At 39.8% G+C, this 19885-nt stretch overlaps 1 protein-coding gene across 3 annotated transcripts in view; it reads left to right on the top strand.

The window, feature by feature from the left end:
- LOC150082412 (spondin-1-like) overlaps positions 1-19885 on the top strand; it is a 366276-nt gene that overhangs the window by 147116 nt on the left and 199275 nt on the right. For all 3 annotated transcript variants that reach the window (XM_090379272.1, XM_090379273.1, XM_090379275.1), the window contains exon 3: positions 17194-17327. In XM_090379272.1, coding sequence (XP_090235398.1) covers positions 17194-17327 — 134 coding nt within the window. The remainder of the gene's footprint in view (positions 1-17193; positions 17328-19885) is intronic.

Below are 19885 nucleotides of genomic sequence, written 5' to 3'. Positions count from 1 at the left end.
AGATGCGTCTAGACGTACCAGTGCCAGTTGAATACGCTCCAAACCATTACCGAGCGTCCACCTGTCTGAACAGTTCCTTGTTGACATTACGGGTGCTTAGCTTTCTGCGGTTACAGCCAGATACATACCCTCCCGTCCGCTCGAAATAACTGGAAAGGGACTTATCCGACCAGGAGACACGTCTCCAATTATCCAAGGTCCAGTGCCAATAATGTTTTGCCCAGTTGGTGTGGAGTCTATCATGGTATTAGAAATGAGACTCTGGTGGGTCGGCTGCTCCCAAAACTTATTGCGGCTAATGATCACCTGATGGTCTTGGTGGAGATGTTTCTGGCACCTCCCTCGTTGAAAACGGCGGTGATTTGTGCCACCATCGATCTTCGGTTAGCTAAAAGAATGTGAGACAAGACGGAGAAAGTTGATGGATGAACTTATCTATCAACTTTCTCTGCCCACAGCGCTGTCCACTATGAGATGTTATTCCGGAAATGGCGTATTCCCGATACACTCTTGATAAATGTCGAACGAGGAAGTGCAATTTCTGTACCACCTTCCCGATAGAGTAACTCATGAGTCGGGCAACCACTATCATCCCTCTTTCAAAGTCAGTTAACTGACGACGTTTATCCATACTGACATCGAATTACCGTGTACGTGAAGGCATTGTGCCCATATTAGCATTAGCATATGATGCAAGAAAGCAAGCTTATTCAGCATCAGCCACAAAAAAAAAAAAAAAAAAAAACCCACTCCCATTTCACCCCTCTGTTCGTTCGAAATACCTGTCTAGTTGAGCTTTAAATTTGTTCAGGCTATCAACTTCAACAAGTGATGGAAGTCGGTTCCACCAACCAAACACCCGCTGGCCAAAGGCAAATTTCCGCACATCTATCCGACATCCATCCTTCCTCAATTTGAATTTATGCCATCTGAGGTGATTATTCTGAGCAAGATGAAGAATCCCATTGGCATTCAGCATGCTCAAACCATTCAAAGCCTTATACACCTCTATCAGATCACCTCGCCGGTGCCTAGTCTCCAGACTCTGTAATTTGCAAAACTTAAGCCTTTCTTAACGCAGATTCGTGCACTAGCGAGGGATTGGTTGGTTGTTTTAGGATTTTATGGCGCATTAGCGTAAGGCTATAATGCGCCAAGTCAAACTAGCGAGGGGAGTGACAGCGTCGTGTTGCCCAGGAACCAGGTATCCCATGAATTCTGTCCTTTCAGTGTACATTCACACATGAGGAATTCTGTAGAGAAGTGGACGACAGAAGTTTATCAAACTCTGAATGACTTTGAGAGATAGTGTCGCGTTATACCTTCATGGGATCTGAGACAATGGAATTTGGCGACCACATCTAAAAAGAAAAAACTAATAACGAACATTTTTAATTTGATTTTATTGTGACAACAAAGCAAACAAATTATATGATTTAAGAACTAAATATAAGATTTCATCAAAATCGGTAAAACCATTTTTGAAAAAAAAGGTAATTTTCCAATTAATCTTCAAGTAAAGTTGAAGGTAGAAAGTTCAGTGTCCGATAAAAATCACTTAACTTTTAGTGAAAAACAGCAATGAGTTTTTGAAACAGCGAATTTGGGGGCCCCTCTGATCTGGGCCCTAGCCACATATCTTTTTTGCGTATAGGATAACGTGCCAGCCACTGCTGAGAGGAAAGCGGAGGAGATATTGTAGAAGTTAAACATAGAGAGAGAGAGAGAGAGAGAGGTAATCTTTATTACCCTTCACGGCCATAAAGCCAAGGGCTTACAGTTTCCCAAACTTGGGAAAATTGAACAATTATTTACAAAAAGGTAATTTTACAAAGAAAACATATTATAATACAAAGGGGAGAACTCCTTACGAGAGTTAAATCTGATTGAGCTGGCTTAACATCGAGATAAGAGCACCAGCTCAATCAGACAGGAACAGATGCAAGGTATACGTCAGTCATTGCTGATTAGTCCTACTCGTCATAATTTTTTTCCGGTAAGTCCGGTCAGCAGCGAATTTGTTCAGGTCTGCGTCCAGTGCCTGGGTTTGCTTGAGCATCTGCTGAGGAAGGAACCTGTCCGAGAGATGGAGTCGTGCTGAATGCGAGTAGAGCTCAGGATTGGCCCTAAGGGCAGCAGGGGGGATCCTCCAGCCACAGGTATCCCAGAATCAAGGTGTTGCCATTATGCCTGTTATAAGGAAGGTTATCAATGACAAAAATCAATGATACAAGACAGTCCTGTCTTGATTCCCTCTCACTGTGGCTCAATAAAAATAACTTGTTTCTAATATGTAAATGATGTCGCTTTCGCTCGAATCGTGTAGTTATACCCTCCGTCCTTACTGATTATTTTATTGGAAACTCTTTAATTGCAAGTACTGATTCGTTCAAGGACTTAAGTGTCCTATTTTGATATGACCTTCATCCCTCTTTCCACGTTGATCACGTTATAACTCAGACTTCTTGGATTAATCAAGCGTTCTTCCTCTGTTTTCAAGAGTGACAAAGTTATAATTCTTCTCTACAAGCAGTTTGTACTTCCCATTTTTGATTATTATTTTATTATTATTATTATTATTATTAGACAGATGGTGCAAGGAAGCCTGAAGCTTACGCTGCACCAGCCAAAAAAAAATTCCCGAGTTACCCTGAGAGAGAGAGAGAGAAAGAGAGAGAGAGAGAAGAATGATGATATCCAGCTCAGGACCCTGTGTGTGCCAAGCCCATGCTCACCAAATGTGAGCCCCTGGGGGGATTATTGTGATATTATCTGGTCCCCACAACAGGAATATATTTCCCACATACTTGAGAGAATTCAAATTAAATTCATACGCTATCGAAATCACATTGCCATTCACCGTTGAAATTATGGAGCTCTTGTGGTCGCTTCAGAATCATTCCTCTTCACTCTAGACGGCAGCTCCATGGGTCTCCTTTTGTCTACAATGTCATAAACTCTGTTATCGATTCTCCGTCTCTTCTTGAACAAATACCATTCTCTACACCCCGTTTGAATTCTCGTTATAAAATTAATTTCTCACTGCCTGTTCGTCCCTCGTCCTCATCACTTACTTGGTAGTGTTCTGTTTCGTTTCCTTCAGGTAATGAATAACTACAATATTGATTTTACTCTTAATCCATCTATCTATAAGAATTTGCTCCTTACTCTGTTTTCTTAAATGTAAATTTTGTATGTATTTTAATTCTAGTTTTCTATTGATTATTACTGTTGTTTTTTCTGTAACTCCTAGCGTGCTCACCTTTATTTTAGGTCTGTGTGCCCCCCTGTATGTGAGAAACTTGTATACATATAAATAAATAAATAAAATACTTTGCCAACAGGGATAAAGGGTGATTATTGTATAAGGCGATGGTCAGGCCACACCTTGAGTATGCATACAGGTCTGGAGATTTCATTTTACGAAGGATGTAGAGCTATTGGAACAAGTACAGCGAAGGGCAACAAGATTAAGGAGAACAAACGGGTGCTATTACCAGGAAAGGCTTAAGTTATGCAAATTGCAGCATCTGGAGACTCTGCACCTGCGAAGTAATCTGATTGAAGTGTATAAGGCCTGGTGTGATTTGAGCAGGCTCAGTGCTGATGGGATTCTTCTTCTTGCTCAGATTATGAACTTCAGGGAACATAAACTCAAATTGAGGAAAGACAGTTACAGAATAGATGTCTGGAAATTTGTGTTGAGTCAGCAGGTGGTTGATTGCTGGAACAAACTTCCATCTGTCTTTGTAGAGGTTCTTAAATAAATTCAAGGAGGAACTAAACAAACGCTTGGAGTAAATGGGAAGCAGTTTTTTTTTTTTTTTTTTTTTTGGGGTAGGATCTATCCAGTTATATTAAGGAAAGCAGCAATGGAAGTAAGCAAACCGCTAACCGTAATTATGAGAGCATCCTCGGATTCAAGGGAGGTCCCCATATACTGGAGAAATGCAAATGCATCCCCAATTCACAAAGGGGGATAAAAGGTTGACACTAATAATTAAAGACCTGTTAGTTTAACATCTGTTCCGGGGAAAGAAAGAAACAAAAGAAAATAAAAAATGCGGGACCATCTAGACAAAACTGCAGTTATAGTTCAGACACAGGATGGGTTTGTTAAGGTGCAGTCTCGTCTTATCAATTTGATTGGATACTATGATGTGGTCACAAAGGAACTGGATGCAAAAAATGATTGATTATGCTACATAGCTCACAGTATAAAAAGCCGAACAGCTTCATATGCCAGAGCAGGGATAATTTGCATCTGGTCGTGCAAGTCAAAGTGAGTAAGTTGACATAGCCCAGTGGTCAGGAGCAAGGGTGCATAGCACGCGTTCCTTGAGTGGACTGGGGTTCAAGCCCGTGACTACTAAATACGATAAATATTTGTATTGACGATTTATTGTAAACTCTTCTGACTTGGTTGTCGTGTCGGAGTATAAACAGAAAATTTATTTTTTTATTTTTTAGTAGTTGTGAGACGTAGTAAAGATATCACTGAGTTTCAAGACATATTTGCGTGAGCTCGTGTGTCGGGTTGCTTCCATATCAGAAACAGCACGTCTTGCAAGTTGCTCATGGAGCTGTACAGGTCCATGAGCAAGTTACACATGGAAATTAGTGCACACGGCCCACTGTGGTTAAGGTGTACAAAGAATGGTATCAAACGGGTTAAACCACATCCCACACTCAGAACTGTAAAGGATTATGCAAAAATGTTCGTGGTGAGCGAAGGGTACATGTGTTGTATGGGCTCAACGGCAAGCCACTGTGGACAGTTGCCATCCCAATACAATATGGGGAATGCAAGTACACTAACCCAAACGACACATCACGGCACACTAAGACGTAGGATTCCACAGAAGATGACTCAAGAGACACCCTGTCCTCACGCTGATCACCATCAATGACGAATGCTGTGATGTTAACACCATGCTGGTTGGACACTAGTGCACTCAAAATTAGTGTACTGGTCAGATGAGTCCAATACATGGTACAAAATGCTGAAGGATACCTTCCTGTGTTGCGCAAGCAAAACGAGTACATGGACCAATTCTGCATGGTGCTCAGTATCCAGGCAGTTGGCAGTGGTTGGTCTTGGGTCATGTTTTTTATGAACTATGACCCTTAGTCGGTATAGATCAACATTTTACTGGTGAGATCTACTGGAAGCTCTTAGGTGACCAAGTGCACCCTGCCAAGTTGCTTTTTTTTCTTGGACAGAAACGAATCTTCCAAGACAATAATGTGCCCTCTCATCGGGCCAGCACTGTACGCAAGTGGTTCGAGGAACATAGTGAAGATGTCACCCATTGACTGGCCTCCAAATTCGCCTGACCTCAACAGAAATGTACATCTGGAAAGCTTTTCAGGCAGAACTCTACAGACATATTCAGACGTCAAGTGGGATCAATGCCTAGGCGAATAAAGGTTATTATTCGCAAGAACGGTGGCAAAACAATATTATGTAGGTGATCATAATTCAGTGATACTGAATGTATATGGAAAAGTCTTTGTCAACAGCAGCTCTACCCATTTGACATGCAGCAAATGCAGGCTTTTGCACAAAATGATTTCCATCCACGGGTCATGAGCGGATATCATCTTTTAAGGGCACAAAAGGTGATATAGTTGTATACGTTGGCACTGATGATATCAAGAATAGGAGACCAGCAGAATTACTTAACAAGTACAGGTCACTGTTGAAAAAAAGCCGTGAATTAGAGTTGAATTTGAAAGTGTCTGCAATTCTGCCCAGACACGTTAGGAGGGAGTATATGATGAGAGCCTTGTCGATCAATTTGGCCCTGGAAAGATTGTGCAGGGCTCAAGGGATAGAATTTTTTTCAGCCTGGACTGTACTTGTTAACAGGAGAGACTGCTTCTACAGGGATGGAATACACTTAAATAGAAAGCGTGCAAGAATATTTGCTGATGCTATCGAGGCATTGTTAGTTGGGTCGGAAAACTGCTAGCTTTGGGGGGATACAAACAATAACAGATTAACAGTAGCCACTGGCAGAGGTGAAAGTGATTCTTGCACTGCTTCTATTGGAATGAGCAGAAGCCCGAAAAACAAGATGCAGGATATTTCAGAGACTGCTAGGAGTCATTGCGGTACAAGTAAACACATGGGTTGTGTTAGGGTAGCTAAGAATAGAAACAGGTGCATGTATACTTGCGTGTACACGAATGCTAGGAGTTTGGTAAATAAATTTGATGAATTTGATGTATTGCTCAAAGCATCAAAAGCGCATATTGTTGGGATATCAGAGACGTGGTGTCACACAGATATAAGGAATGCAGAACTGGAATTTGGGGAGTACAACGTTCTACAGAAAGGATAGGAAGGAAGGAGGGGTTATGCTATTAGTTAAGAGACACATAAAATCCAAGGAAGTCTACATCGCTGGACAGTGCAGTGTCGAGTCAGTTTGGTGTGACATAAGCATTGGGAGATCAAAATTGAGAGTAGGAGTGTGCTATAGGCCTAATGACTCTGATGAGTATAATAAGAAACTGTACAGGGAAATAGAGTGGGCCAGTACATCAGAGAGTCTTATAATGGGGAGTTTTAGTTTCTGAAATATTGACTGGAATTTGTGGGTTGGTCACTCACACACTAGCAAGGCTTTTGTGGATTTATTGGATAATTGTTTTCTAAATCAACATCTTCGGGAGGCAAATAGAGGGAGTAATACTCTTGAATTGATTATCATTAGTGATTCCTTATGCATTAAGAATTTGCAGATAAAGGAACCACTAGGTGGCAGTGATCACAGTGTGCTGAAGTGGGATTTACTCAAAGAGGTAACTACCATTGGGGATAAAGGGAACAGTCATTGCTTTCGTAAAGGCGACTACGATGGTCTGAGACAGTATTTAAATTCTATACAGTGGGACCACCAACTGAAGATGTTACCAACAGCAAATTCAAAATGGGAAGCATTCAAAGAACTTATCTTGGAAGCTACTAGGCTTTACATGCCAACAAAGAAATATTGTTCAAGGTTTACGCCTAAATGGATGTCAGATGAACTAATGAGACGTATGACAGAGAAGAAAAATGCATGGGATACATATAAATTAACACGTGATACAGAAGCATATGATAGATACAAGTTGATCTGTAACCAAGTTACAAAGAAGGTTAGGCAGGCAAAGGCAGATTACGAAAAACTTTGGCAAAGTTTTTTGGAAAATAAGATGCAGGATATTTCAGAGACTGCTGGGAATCATTGGGGTACAAGTAAACACATGGGTTGTGTTAGGGTAGCTAAGAAAAAGAACAGGTGCATGTATACTTGTGTGTACACCAATGCTAGGAGTTTAGTAAATAAATTTGATGAATTTGAGGTATTGCTCAAAACATCAAAGGCAGATATTGTGGGGATTTCAGAGACGTGGTGTCACACAGATATAAGAAATGCAGAACTGGAATTTGGGGAGTACAATGTCTACAGAAAGGATAGACAGGATAGGAAGGGAGGAGGGGTTATGCTATTAGTTAAAAAACACATAAAATCCAAGGAAGTGAAGCCAGTCGACATCGCTGGACAGTGCAGTGTCGAGTCAGTTTGGTGTGACATAAGCATTGGGAGATCAAAATTGAGAGTAGGAGTGTGCTATAGGCCTAATGACTCTGATGAGTATAATAAGAAACTGTTCGGAGAAATAGAGTGGGCCAGTAAATCAGAGAGTCTTATAATGGGGGATTTTAATTTCCCAGATATTGACTGGAATTTGGGGGCTGGTCACTCACACAGTAGCAAGGCTTTTGTGGATTTATTGGATGATTGTTTTCTACATCAGCATGTTCGGGAGGCAACTAGAGGGAGTAATACTCTTGATTTGATTATCAGTAGTGATTCTTCTTGCATTAAGAATCTGCAGATAAATGAACCACTTGGTGGCAGTGATCACAGTGTGCTGAAGTGGGAGTTACTCAAAGAGGTAACTACCATTAGGGGTAAAGGGAAGGGGTATTGCTTTCGTAAAGGCGACTACAATGGACTGAGACAGTATTTAAATTCTATACAGTGGGATCAACTGATGATATTGCCAACAGCAAATTCAAAATGGGAAGCATTCAAAGAACTTATCGTGGAAGCTACTAGGCTTTACATACCAACTAAGAAATATTGTTCAAGGTTTAGGCCTAAATGGTTGTCAGATGAACTAATGAGGCATATGGCAGAGAAGAAAAATGCATGGGATACATACAAATTAACACGTGACACGGACGCCTATGATAGATACAAGTTGATCTGTAACCAAGTTACAAAGGAGGTTAGGCAGGCGAAGGCAGATTACGAGAGATCCTTGGCAAGGGATACGAAGAAAAACAGCAAAGAGTTCTTTACTTATGTAAACTCTAGAAGGAAGGGGATGAATCAGATTGGTCCACTTGAGATCGATGGGTCAACTGTTGATGACCCTGCTCGGGTTGCTAACAAACTAAATGAATATTTTGCATCGACATTCACACATGAGGAGTTATTCAGCGAGGGGAATGCCAGAGGTGTATTCAACTCTAGCAGTAAGCTAGAGAATCTTGTAATAACTGAGAGCAAAGTGGAGGAGAAATTGTTGAAGATAAACACAAGAAAGGCACCTGGGGTGGATGGGATCTATCCAGTTATATTAAAGGAGGCAGCAAAGGAGGTAAGCAAACCCTTAGCCATAATTATGAGAGCTTCCTTGGACTCAGGGGAGGTACCCATTGACTGGAGATGTGCAAATGTGACCCCAATTCACAAAGGGGGATCAAAGGCTGACACAAGTAATTATAGACCTGTGAGTTTAACTTCTGTTCCCGGAAAATTAATGGAGGCACTGGTGAAAGAAGCACTGCAGGATCATCTAGACAAGACTTCAGTTATAGCTAGGACACAGCATGGTTTTGTTAAGGGGAAGTCTTGCCTGACCAATTTGATTGGATACTATGATGCAGTCACAAAAGAACTGGATGCAGGGAATAACTTTGATATTATATACTTGGATCTTAGAAAGCCTTTTGATACTGTTGCACATAGAAGACTGCTGCACAAATTGGAGCAGTGTGGCATTGGAGGCAAGTTGCTGCTATGGATAAAGGGGTGGTTGAGGGGGAGAAGACAGAGAGTGGTAATCAATGGACACTGCTCATCGTGGACTAATGTTATTAGTGGAGTCCCTCAGGGTTCAGTATTGGGGCCTTTATTGTTTTCTGTATTTATAAATGATATTGATGATGGTATATCAGGCTTAATGTCCAAGTTTGCAGACGATACGAAGGTTGGCAGGGTTGTCAAGGACACTACTGACACTATGCTGCTGCAACAGGATTTGGAAAGGTTGAGCAGATGGGCTTCGAGGTGGCAAATGAAGTTTAACATTGACAAATGTAAAGTACTACATATGGGAAACAGCAACCCCAGAGCAACGTATCAACTCTGTGGTACTACACTGACAGTGGTAGAGAATGAAAGGGACCTGGGGGTGGTGGTGCAGGCAGATATGAAGTTCTCTGAGCAGTGCAGATGAGCTGCAAGAGTAGCTCATGGTGTATTGTCAATGATATATAGGAATTTTTCTAGCAGGGATAAGGAGGTGATTATTCCCTTGTATAAGGCAATGGTCAGGCCACACCTAGAGTACTGTATACAGGCCTGGAGGCCTCATTTCAGGAAGGATGTAGAGCTGCTGGAACGAGTACAGAGAAGGGCAACTAGATTGGTGAATGGGACAAAGGGGTTCTCTTACGAAGAAAGGCTTAAGTTTTGCAAATTACAGTGTCTGGAAACTAGGCACCAGCGGGGTGATCTGATAGAGGTGTACAAAGCCTTGAATGGTTTGAGCATGCTCAATGCTGATGGGATTCTTCCTCTAGCTCAGAAAAATCACCTGAGAGGGCATAAATTCAAATTGAGGAAAGACAGATGTAGGATAGATGTGCGGAAATTTGCCTTTAGCCAGCGGGTGGTTGGTGGGTGGAACAGACTTCCATCCCTTGTCGTGGAAGTTGATAGCCTAAATAAGTTTAAGGCTCAGCTGGACAGGTATTTCGAACGAACAGAGGGGTGAAGTGGAAGTGGTTATTTTTATTTATTTATGTTACTTTTTTTTTTTTTTTTTTTTTTTTTTTGGCTGATGCTGCATAAGCTTGCTTTCTTGCATCAAATGCCTCTACTAATGCTAATGCTAATGCTAATGCTAAAGGATGCAAAGAAAAACAGCAAAGAGTTCTTTACTTATGTAAACTCTAGAAAGAGTTCTTTACTTATGTAAACTCTAGAAGGAAAGGGATGAATCAGATTGGTCCACTTGATATCGATGGGTCAACTGTTGATGATCCTGCTCAGGTAGCTAACAAACTAAATGAATATTTTGCATCGACATTCACACATGAGGAGTTATTCAGCGAGGGGAATGCTAGAGGTGTATTCAACTCTGGCAGTAAACTAGAGAATCTTGTAATAACTGAGAGTTAAATGGAGGAGAAATTGTTGAAGATAAACACAAGAAAGGCACCTGGGGTGGATGGGATCTATCCAGTTATATTAAAGGAGGCAGCAAAGGAAGTAAGCAAACCCTTAGCCATAATTATGAGAGCTTCCTTGGACTCAGGATTTCAGGATGTTACCCCAATTCACAAAGGAGGATCAAAAGCCAACACAAGTAATTATAGACCTGTGACTTTAACTTCTGTTCCAGAAAAATTAATGGAGGCACTGGTTAAAGAAGCACTGCAGAATCATCTGGACAAGACTTCAGGTATAGCTCGGACACAGCATGGTTTTGTTAAGGGGAAGTCTTCCCTCTCCAATTTGATTGGATACTATGATGCAGTCACAAAAGAACAGGATGCAGGGAATAACTCTGATATTATATACTTGGATCTTAGAAAGGCTTTTGATTCTTTTGCACATGGAAGACTGCTGCACAAATTGGAGCAGTGTGGCATTGGAGGCAAATTGCTGCTATGGATAAAGGGGTGGTTGGGGGGGAGAAGACAGAGTGGTAATCAATGGACACTGCTCATCATGGACTAATGTTATTAGTGGAGTCCCTCAGGATTCTCCTAGGAGTTTTTTTTTTTTTTTTAATTAAACCAATAAAACCACAAAAGTCTTGCTAGGGCCTATATGAGAGCTTGAAGGACAGGGTGGATGCCTTCGAAGGATTACAAGTGAGGGGCCCATCAAGCTCTCAGCTGCCCACACCAATGCCAGAGCTTGCACTTGGTCATCGCGCAACACAGCGGCAACCCCCAAGGCAGAATGCGCTGGTCCCAAAGGAACTAGTAGTTGTTGGTGACTCTATTGTCAGGGAAATGGGAAACATGCTTTGTAAAAAGGATAGGTGGAACAGGACCAGGGTATGTCTGCCAGGGGCAAAGGTTGATGACATAGTAGAGCGGATATCATCTTTTAAGGGCACAAAAGGTGATATAGTTGTACTCGTTGGCACTAATGATATTAAGAGTAGGAGACCAGTGGAATTACTTAACAAGTACAGGTCACTGATGAAAAAAAGCCGTGAATTAGGGTTGAATTTGAAAGTGTCTGCAATTCTGCCCAGACAAGATAGGAGGGAGTATATGATGAGAGCCTTGTCGATCAATTCTGCCCTGGAAAGATTGTGCAGGGCTCAAGGGGTAGAATTTTTTTCAGCCTGGTCGGTACTTGTTAAAAGCAGAGACTGCTTCTACAGGGATGGAATACACTTAAATAGAAAGGGTGCAAGAATATTTGATGATGCTATCGAGGCAGTGTTAGGTGGGTCGGAAAACTGCTAGACTGGGGGGATACAAGGACTAATAGATTAACAGTAGCCACTGGCAGAGGAGAAAGTGATTCTTGCACTGCTTCTATTGGAATGAGCAGCAGCCTGGAAAATAAGATGCAGGATATTACAGAGACTGCTGGGAATCATGGGGGTACAAATAAACACATGGGTTGTGTTAGGGTGGCTAAGAGGAAAAGCAGGTGCATGTATACTTGCACATACACCAATGCTATGAGTTTAGTAAATAAATTTGATGAATTTGAGTTATTGCTCATAACATCAAAGGCATATATTGTTTGGATTTCAGAGACGTGGTGTCACACAGATATAAGGAATACAGAACTGGAATTTGCGGAGTACAATGTCTACAGAAAGGATAGACAGGAAGGAAGGGAGGGAGGAGGGGTTATGCTATTAGTTAAGAAACACATAAAATCCAAAGAAGTGAAGCAGTCGACATCACTTGACAGTGCAGTGTCCAGTCAGTTTGGTGTGACATAAGCATTGGGAGACCAAAATTAAGAGTAGGAGTGTGCTATAGGCCTAATGACTCTGATGAGTATAATAAGAAACTGTACAGAGAAATAGAGCGGGCCAGTAAATCAGAGAGTCTTATAATGGGGGATTTTAATTTCCCAGATATTGACTGGAATTTGGGGGCTGGTCACTCACACAGTAGCAAGGCTTTTGTGGATTTATTGCATGATTGTTTTCTACATCAGCATGTTCGGGAGGCAACTATAGGGAGTAACACTCTTGATCTGATTATCAGTAGTGATTCTTCATGCATTAAGAATCTGCAGATAAATGAACCACTAGGTGGCAGTGATCACAGTGTTCTGAAGTGGGAGTTACTCAAAGAGGTAACTACCATTAGGGGTAAAGGGAAGGGGTATTGCTTTCGTAAAGGCGACTACGATGGATTGAGACAGTATTTAAATTCTATACAGTGGGATCAACTGATGATGCTACCAACAGCAAATTCAAAATTGGAAGCATTCAAAGACTTATCTTGCAAGCTACTAGGCTTTACATACCAACTAAGAAATATTGTTCAAGGTTTAGGCCTAAATGGATGTCAGATGAACTAATGAGGCATATGGCAGAGAAGAAAAATGCATGGGATACATACAAATTAACACGTGACACAGAAGCCTATGATAGATACAAGTTGATCTGTAACCAAGTTACAAAGCAGGTTATGCAGGCGAAGGCAGATTACGAGAGATCCTTGGCAAGGGATGCGCAGAAAAACAGCAAATAGTTTTTTACTTATGTAAACTCTAGAAGGAAGGGGATGAATCAGATTGGTCCACTTGATATCGATGGGTCAACTGTTGATGACCCTGCTCAGGTAGCTAACAAACTAAATGAATATCTTGCATCGACATTCACACATGAGGAGTTATTCAGCGAGGAGAATGCCAGAGGTGTATTCAACTCTAGAAGTAAGTTACAGAATCTTGAAATAACTGGGAGTAAAGTGGAGGAGAAACTGTTGAAGATAAACACAAGAAAGGCACCCGGGGTGGATGGGATCTATCCAGTTATATTAAAGGAGGCAGCAAAGGAAGTAAGCAAACCCTTATCCATAATTATGAGAGCTTCCTTGGACTCAGGGGAGGTACTCATGGACTGGAGTTGTGCAAATGTGACCCCAATTCACAAGGGAGGATCAAAGGCTGACACAAGTAATTATAGACCTGTGAGTTTAACTTCTGTTCCCGGAAAATTAATGAAGCCACTGGTTAAAGAAGCACTGGAGGATCATATAGACAAGACTTCAGTTATAGCTCGGACACAGCATGGTTTTTTTTTAAGGGGAAGTCTTGCCTGACCAATTTGATTGGATACTATGATGCAGTCACAAAAGAACTGGATGCAGGGAGTAACTTTGATATTATATACTTGGATCTTAGAAAGGCTTTTGATACTGTTGCACATGGAAGACTGCTGCACAAATTGGAGCAGTGTGACATTGGTGGCAAATTGTTGCTATGGATAAAGGGATGGTTGAGTGGCAGAAGACAGAGAGTGGTAATCAATGGAGACTGCTCATCGTGGACTAATGTTATTAGTGGAGTCCCTCAGGGTTCAGTATTGGGTCCTTTATTGTTCTCTGTATTTATAAATGATATTGATGATGGTATATCAAGCTTAATGTGCATGTTTGCACACGATACGAAGGTTGGCAGGGTTGTCAAGGACAATACTGACACTATGCTGCTGCAACAGGATCTGGAAAGGTTGAGCAGATGGGCTGAGAGGTGGCAAATGAAGTTTAACATTGACAAATGTAAAGTACTACATATGGGAAACAGCAACCCCAGAGCAACATATCAACTCTGTGGTACTACACTGACAGTGGTAGAGAATGAAAGGGACCTGGGGGTGGTTGTGCAGGCAGATATGAAGTTCTCTGAATAGTGCAGACGGGCTGCAAGAGTAGCTCATGGTGTATTGTCAATGATATATAGGAACTTTTCTAGCAGGGATAAGGAGGTGATTATTCCCTTGTATAAGGCAATGGTCAGGCCACACCTAGAGTACTGTATACAGGCCTGGAGGCCTCATTTCAAGAAGTATGTAGAGCTGCTGGAACGAGTACAGAGAAGAGCAACAAGATTAGTGAATGGAACAAAGTGGTGCTCTTATGAAGAAAGGCTTAAGTTTTGCAAATTACAGTGTCTGGAGACTAGGCACCAGCGAGGTGATCTGATAGAGGTGTACAAAGCCTTGAATGGTTTGAGCATGCTCAATGCTGATGGGATTGTGTCTCTTGCTCAGAATAATCACCTGAGAGGGCATAAGTTCAAATTGAGGAAAGACAGATGTAGGATAGATGTGCGGAAATTTGCCTTTAGCCAGCGGGTGGTTGGTAGGTGGAACAGACTTCCATCCCTTGTCGTGGAAGTTGATAGCCTAAATAAGTGTAAGGCTCAGCTGGACAGGTATTTCGAATGAACAGAGTGGTGAAGTGGAAGTGGTTATTTTTTATTTATTTATTTTACTTTATTTTTTTTTTTTTTTGGCTGATGCTGCATAAGCTTGCTTTCTTGCATCAAATGCCTCTACTAATGTAATGCTAATGCTAGTGTGTGAGTGACCAACCCACAATTTCCAATCAACATCTGGAAAATTAAAATCCCCCAATATTAGAACCTCTGATTTACTGGCCCACTCTATTTCCCTGTACAGTTTCTTATTATACTCATCAGATCATTAGGCCTGTAGCACACTCCTACTGTCAATTTTGATGTCCAAATGCTTATGTCACACCAAACTGACTCGACACTGCACTGTCCAGCGATGTCGATTGGCTTCACTTCCTTGGATTTTATGTGTTTCTTAACTAATAGCATTACCCCTCCTCGCTTCATATCCTGTCTATCCTTTCTGTACTCCCCAAATTGCAGTTCTGCATTCCTTATATCTGTGTGACACCATGTCTCTGATATCCCAACAATATCTGCCTTTGATGCTTTGAGCAATACCTCAAATTCATCAAATTTATTTACCAAACTCCTATGTGTACACGCATTGGTGTACATGCAAGTATACATGCACCTGTTCTTTTTCTTAGGTACCCTAACACAACCCATGTGTTTACTTATACCACAATGACTCCCAGCAGTCTGAAATATCCTGCATCTTGTTTGCCAGGCTTCTTCTCATTCCAATAGAAAATTATTTGGAAAGTTGGCAGGCTCTCCTAAATCAGTCAAACGGCTTCGTTCTGGCAACATTCTTGTAGAGGCTACAAGTGACAGCGCCTCCGTAGCCAGGTGGGAAGGAGCAGCAGTGCGTAGTACACGCTTCTTGATTAGACCGGGGTTCGAGCCCATCATCACCAAATATGGAGGATGCGGAATGGTCAGGAAATGACCACCGCATATCCCGGAGCAATATGGCCTTAGTTGCTAATGCTTCTAAAAACCAAACAACAAACAACAGCTACAAGTGACATATGTTCAGAATGGCTCCTCTGAGCCACATGTATTGTAAAAAAGCCAAAATTAGATTCCAGAAGACATCCAATTAATCTGCAGTGTCATCTCAGAAGGGGATTTTTTTGAAGTTTCTGAAGAGGAAATCTCTTCGGAACTAAAAACTAAAGGAGCGACAGCCCTGAAAGGAATATTCTTCCATAGGCATGTGAATCTAGTCCCCATTAGGAATTTTGTCCTTATTGAAAATAAGGTTGAAGAAAAAAAGATTAATGAGATCTTAAAGAGAATAAAGGATATATACTGTTGAAATTTGCAGAGTATTTATAGGTAGGGCGATAAATCAAACTGAGCTACTTCAGAAGGATTTGAATTGGCTTAATAGATGATTGCAGAAATGGCATTTTAACCTTTCCAAATGTAAGAGACTGCTAGATTTAAATTTCCTTTTTTTATGCCAGTTTTACTTACATGATCATGAGCATTTCGGTACTTTTCTGCTATATGTTTAGCAATATTTTTACAACTTTATAATTTGCTGACAACTTTAACTAATTTTTAAAATCTTCTTGCAGTCTTAACACCCAGCACCATACTATTTATGCAGAATTTTTGAGTATGTGTAATTAATTTTCTAATTTGTAAATTTTTTTTATTACCTGTATTTCTATTTCCTTCATTAAAAAAAAAAAAAACAGTAATATTTAATCTTTTAAGTATTCAGTTTAATCTTTTTTTCTTAATCTTAATTAAAGACAAGTTTAATCTTTTAAGTATTCAATGTTCTAATGTTTTCATATTTTATTTAACAGTTTCTGTAAAATAAAATAAAAAAGAAATATTTAAATAAACATTTATAGAAAAGTTATATATATATATGTATTAAAAATATATATCCACTGTAGCAAAACATTTTTTAACAAAATCTGCAAGCATCAAATATAAAAATAAATTATAAGTAATCTGTGAGATCCCATCATATTATATTAATATAACAAAAGTTGAATCATAAGGTTAAAGGCTGTTCCATCCATCATATGGGACTCAGCCATAATTGAGAAAGGTAGATTTCTCTCCATAAAATGGACACACACACACACACTGTGTGTTTCCATTGGATTAAAGAGATGGGGTAGATGGGAACTACTCTCCTAGGAGTTTTTTTTTTTTTTTTTAAATTAAACCAAGTGCTATAATAACGTTTAGCAAGTTGCTTCCCATTACAAACACAGCTTTCTGAATTATGATAAAATAGATCGTCATGTTGTGGGCATAATTACTGTAATTAAAAATTGCCATTAAATTAAAAAAATTATTCCAATGTGAATTGAATAACTCAAATTTTAAGGCATAACTTTTAATATGCCTTAAAATTTGAGTTATTTTACGTTTAACTTTAATAGTTTTACGTTTTTTTCCACAATTTATATATGTTTATAAATTATGGTGTAGAAAACTGTTATTGTTTCTCGATTAGCTATTTGGGGATGCTCTTTCAAAATTTTCAGAAGACTGTCCAAATGCCATCACACAAACATCATCAATACCAAAATCTGAAATTCAGGTCATGTGGAGAGCTCCTCATAGTGGATCTGGATGTGTAGTCTTCAAGTAAGTGATAACTGTTAATGTCTGTGGTAATTTGGTTCTTTCTTATCTGGGGTGTTGGTTTATTATTTTGCTGTTTTTTTTTTTTTTTTTTTCTTTAACTGCTGTATTTATTTGTTTTTTTTGTATGGTATTTATTTATTATTTTGCTTTTTTATTTTATTTTTTATTGATTATCAGGGGGTGCTGCTTTTTCCATTCAATTTGTGGCAACAATTTTATTCTTAAATATTCTTTTAACAGCATTAGTGTGCAGATATTGGTGGAAATTTGTGAAATAATGAGCACTTAAATCCACATGGAGTGTAATCTGCCTTTAATTTCTTAAGGGATTACAGATTATCTGCAGTGATTCTTCAAGCATAAAGAATCTGCAAATAAAAGAACCATTAGGTAACAGTGATCACAGTGTATTGCTGTGGAATTTAGTTAAAGACAACTCCTGTCAAGGGTATAGAGAAGGGTTTTGCTCTAACAGGGAGCTAAATGATTTTGTAATAATGGAGAGGAAAGTAGAAGAAATTGTTGAAGTTTATACATAAGAAAGGCAGATGAGGTGGATGGGATCTATCCAATTATATTAAGGGAGGCAGCAAAGGAAATAAGCAAACTCTTAGCCATAATTATGAGAGCATCCTTGGATTCAGGGGAGGTCCTCATGAACGGGAAATGTGCGAATGTATCTCCAATTCACAAAGCGTGATCAAAGGATGATGTGAGTAATTACAGACCTGTTAGTTTAACTTTTTTTCTATGAGAAAATAATGGCATCACTGGTTAAAGAAGCATTGCAGGATCATCTAGACAAGGTGGCAATTACACTTCAAACACAGTATGAGTTTGTTAAAGGGAAATCCTGTCTAACCAATTTGATTGGATATTATGATGTGATTACAAAGGAACTGGATGCAAAAAAATAATTTTAATATTATATACTTGGATTTCAGAATGCTTTTGATACTGTTGCACATAAGAGACTGCTGTCTGTACAAATTGGAGCAGTGTGGCATTAAGGGAAAGTTACTGCTATGGATAAACAGATGGTTGAGTTTGAGAAGACAGAGAGTTGCTATCAATGGACACTGCTCTTTATGGACTAATGTTACTAGTGGAGTCCCTCAGTTTTCAGTGCTGGTTCTATCATTGTTTTCTGTATTTGTAATAATATTGATGAGGATATATATCAGAGTTAATGTTTAAGTTTGCAGATAATACAAAGATTGACAGAATAGTTAATGACAGTAATGAAAATATGCTGCTGCTACAAGATCTAGACAAATTAAGCAGATAGGCTTAAAAACTGACAGTTGAAATTTAATATTGATGAATGAGTACAATTGACACATTCAGTACAGTGACATTTGAATACAGAGAAGGCAATGAGATTAGTGAGGGGGAACAAAGGGAGAACTGGAGAACTGCAATTTCCAGATTTCCAGAACTGAAACTCTTCTTACCAAGAAGAACTCTGGTTCTAGACTGGAAATCGCAGCATCTGGAGACTAAGTTTGCAGACTAGATATGTGGAAGTTTGCCAATGGGTGGTTGACTGCTGGAACAAACTTTCATTCATTGTTGTGGAAATGGATAGTTTGAATAAATTCAAGGAAATGCTATACTATTTGGGGGAATAAATAGGTGAAATGGAATTTTTTTTGCTGATTCTCTATAAGCTTGTTTTCTTGCATCCATTTGCCACTAATATTACTCAGGGGCATTTCTAGGGTATGTGGCACCTGGGTGCCACATACCCTAGGAATGTAGCACCCAGGGTATGTGGCACCCAGGTGCCAGTTGAAATCTGGCATCCCCTTAAAATTTTTGTCATATATGTATGTAACTTTCAGGTTTTCAGATGCCCCTTGAATGTTGGCACCCAGGTGCAGTGTGCCCCTTGCACCCTAGGCACAGCCCGCCCCTGCTATTAAAAATGTCTATTAGGAATTACTCTGACTTCTAAAACCCTCTTGGCACAAGCATATCACAAATATTGATTCCTCTACATCTAAAAAACTGGGTTTTCTCTTTTGGTTTTGCCTTCAACTCTCACCAAAACCTCTCTCAGGCTTCTGCAGATCCCATTCAGAGATGGGCATTCAGAATAATTAATTACCCATCTCTGACAAAGTCTCTCCACTTTCTGTCTCATTGATCTTGTGTTTCTGCTGTATGCCCTTTCTGTAGATGCTTCCATGGGCACTGTACTTCTGAACTGGCATCTGTAATTCCCACTCTCACTTCCAAACCAGTCCAAATACTTACTGTAACTAGTCAACGTCCATTTACTGTCCAACTTCAAACCATAGTCAATGTCCATTTACTGTCCAACTTCAAACCAACTTTTCTTCTTGATCATTAATTCCTTCTGCTTCTGTTCTCTGGAACAATTTTCCATATTCTTTGAAAATTAAAATGCACGTAAGTTAGTTACGTGCATTTTAAATTGAAAATTAAAATGTACAGAAATTCAAGTCTAAGGTATCTTCTTCTTTTGCTTCTCGAATCTTCAACCCATGCATGTTACTAAGTACTATAGGCTTTAATACTTTTCATGTGTTGGG

The sequence above is a fragment of the Mastigoproctus giganteus genome, chromosome 8, assembly GCF_048544385.1.
Source record: "Mastigoproctus giganteus isolate SK-2022 chromosome 8, ASM4854438v1, whole genome shotgun sequence".
NCBI lineage: Eukaryota > Metazoa > Arthropoda > Arachnida > Uropygi > Thelyphonidae > Mastigoproctus > Mastigoproctus giganteus.
This window is presented reverse-complemented; position numbering and strand designations above follow the sequence as displayed.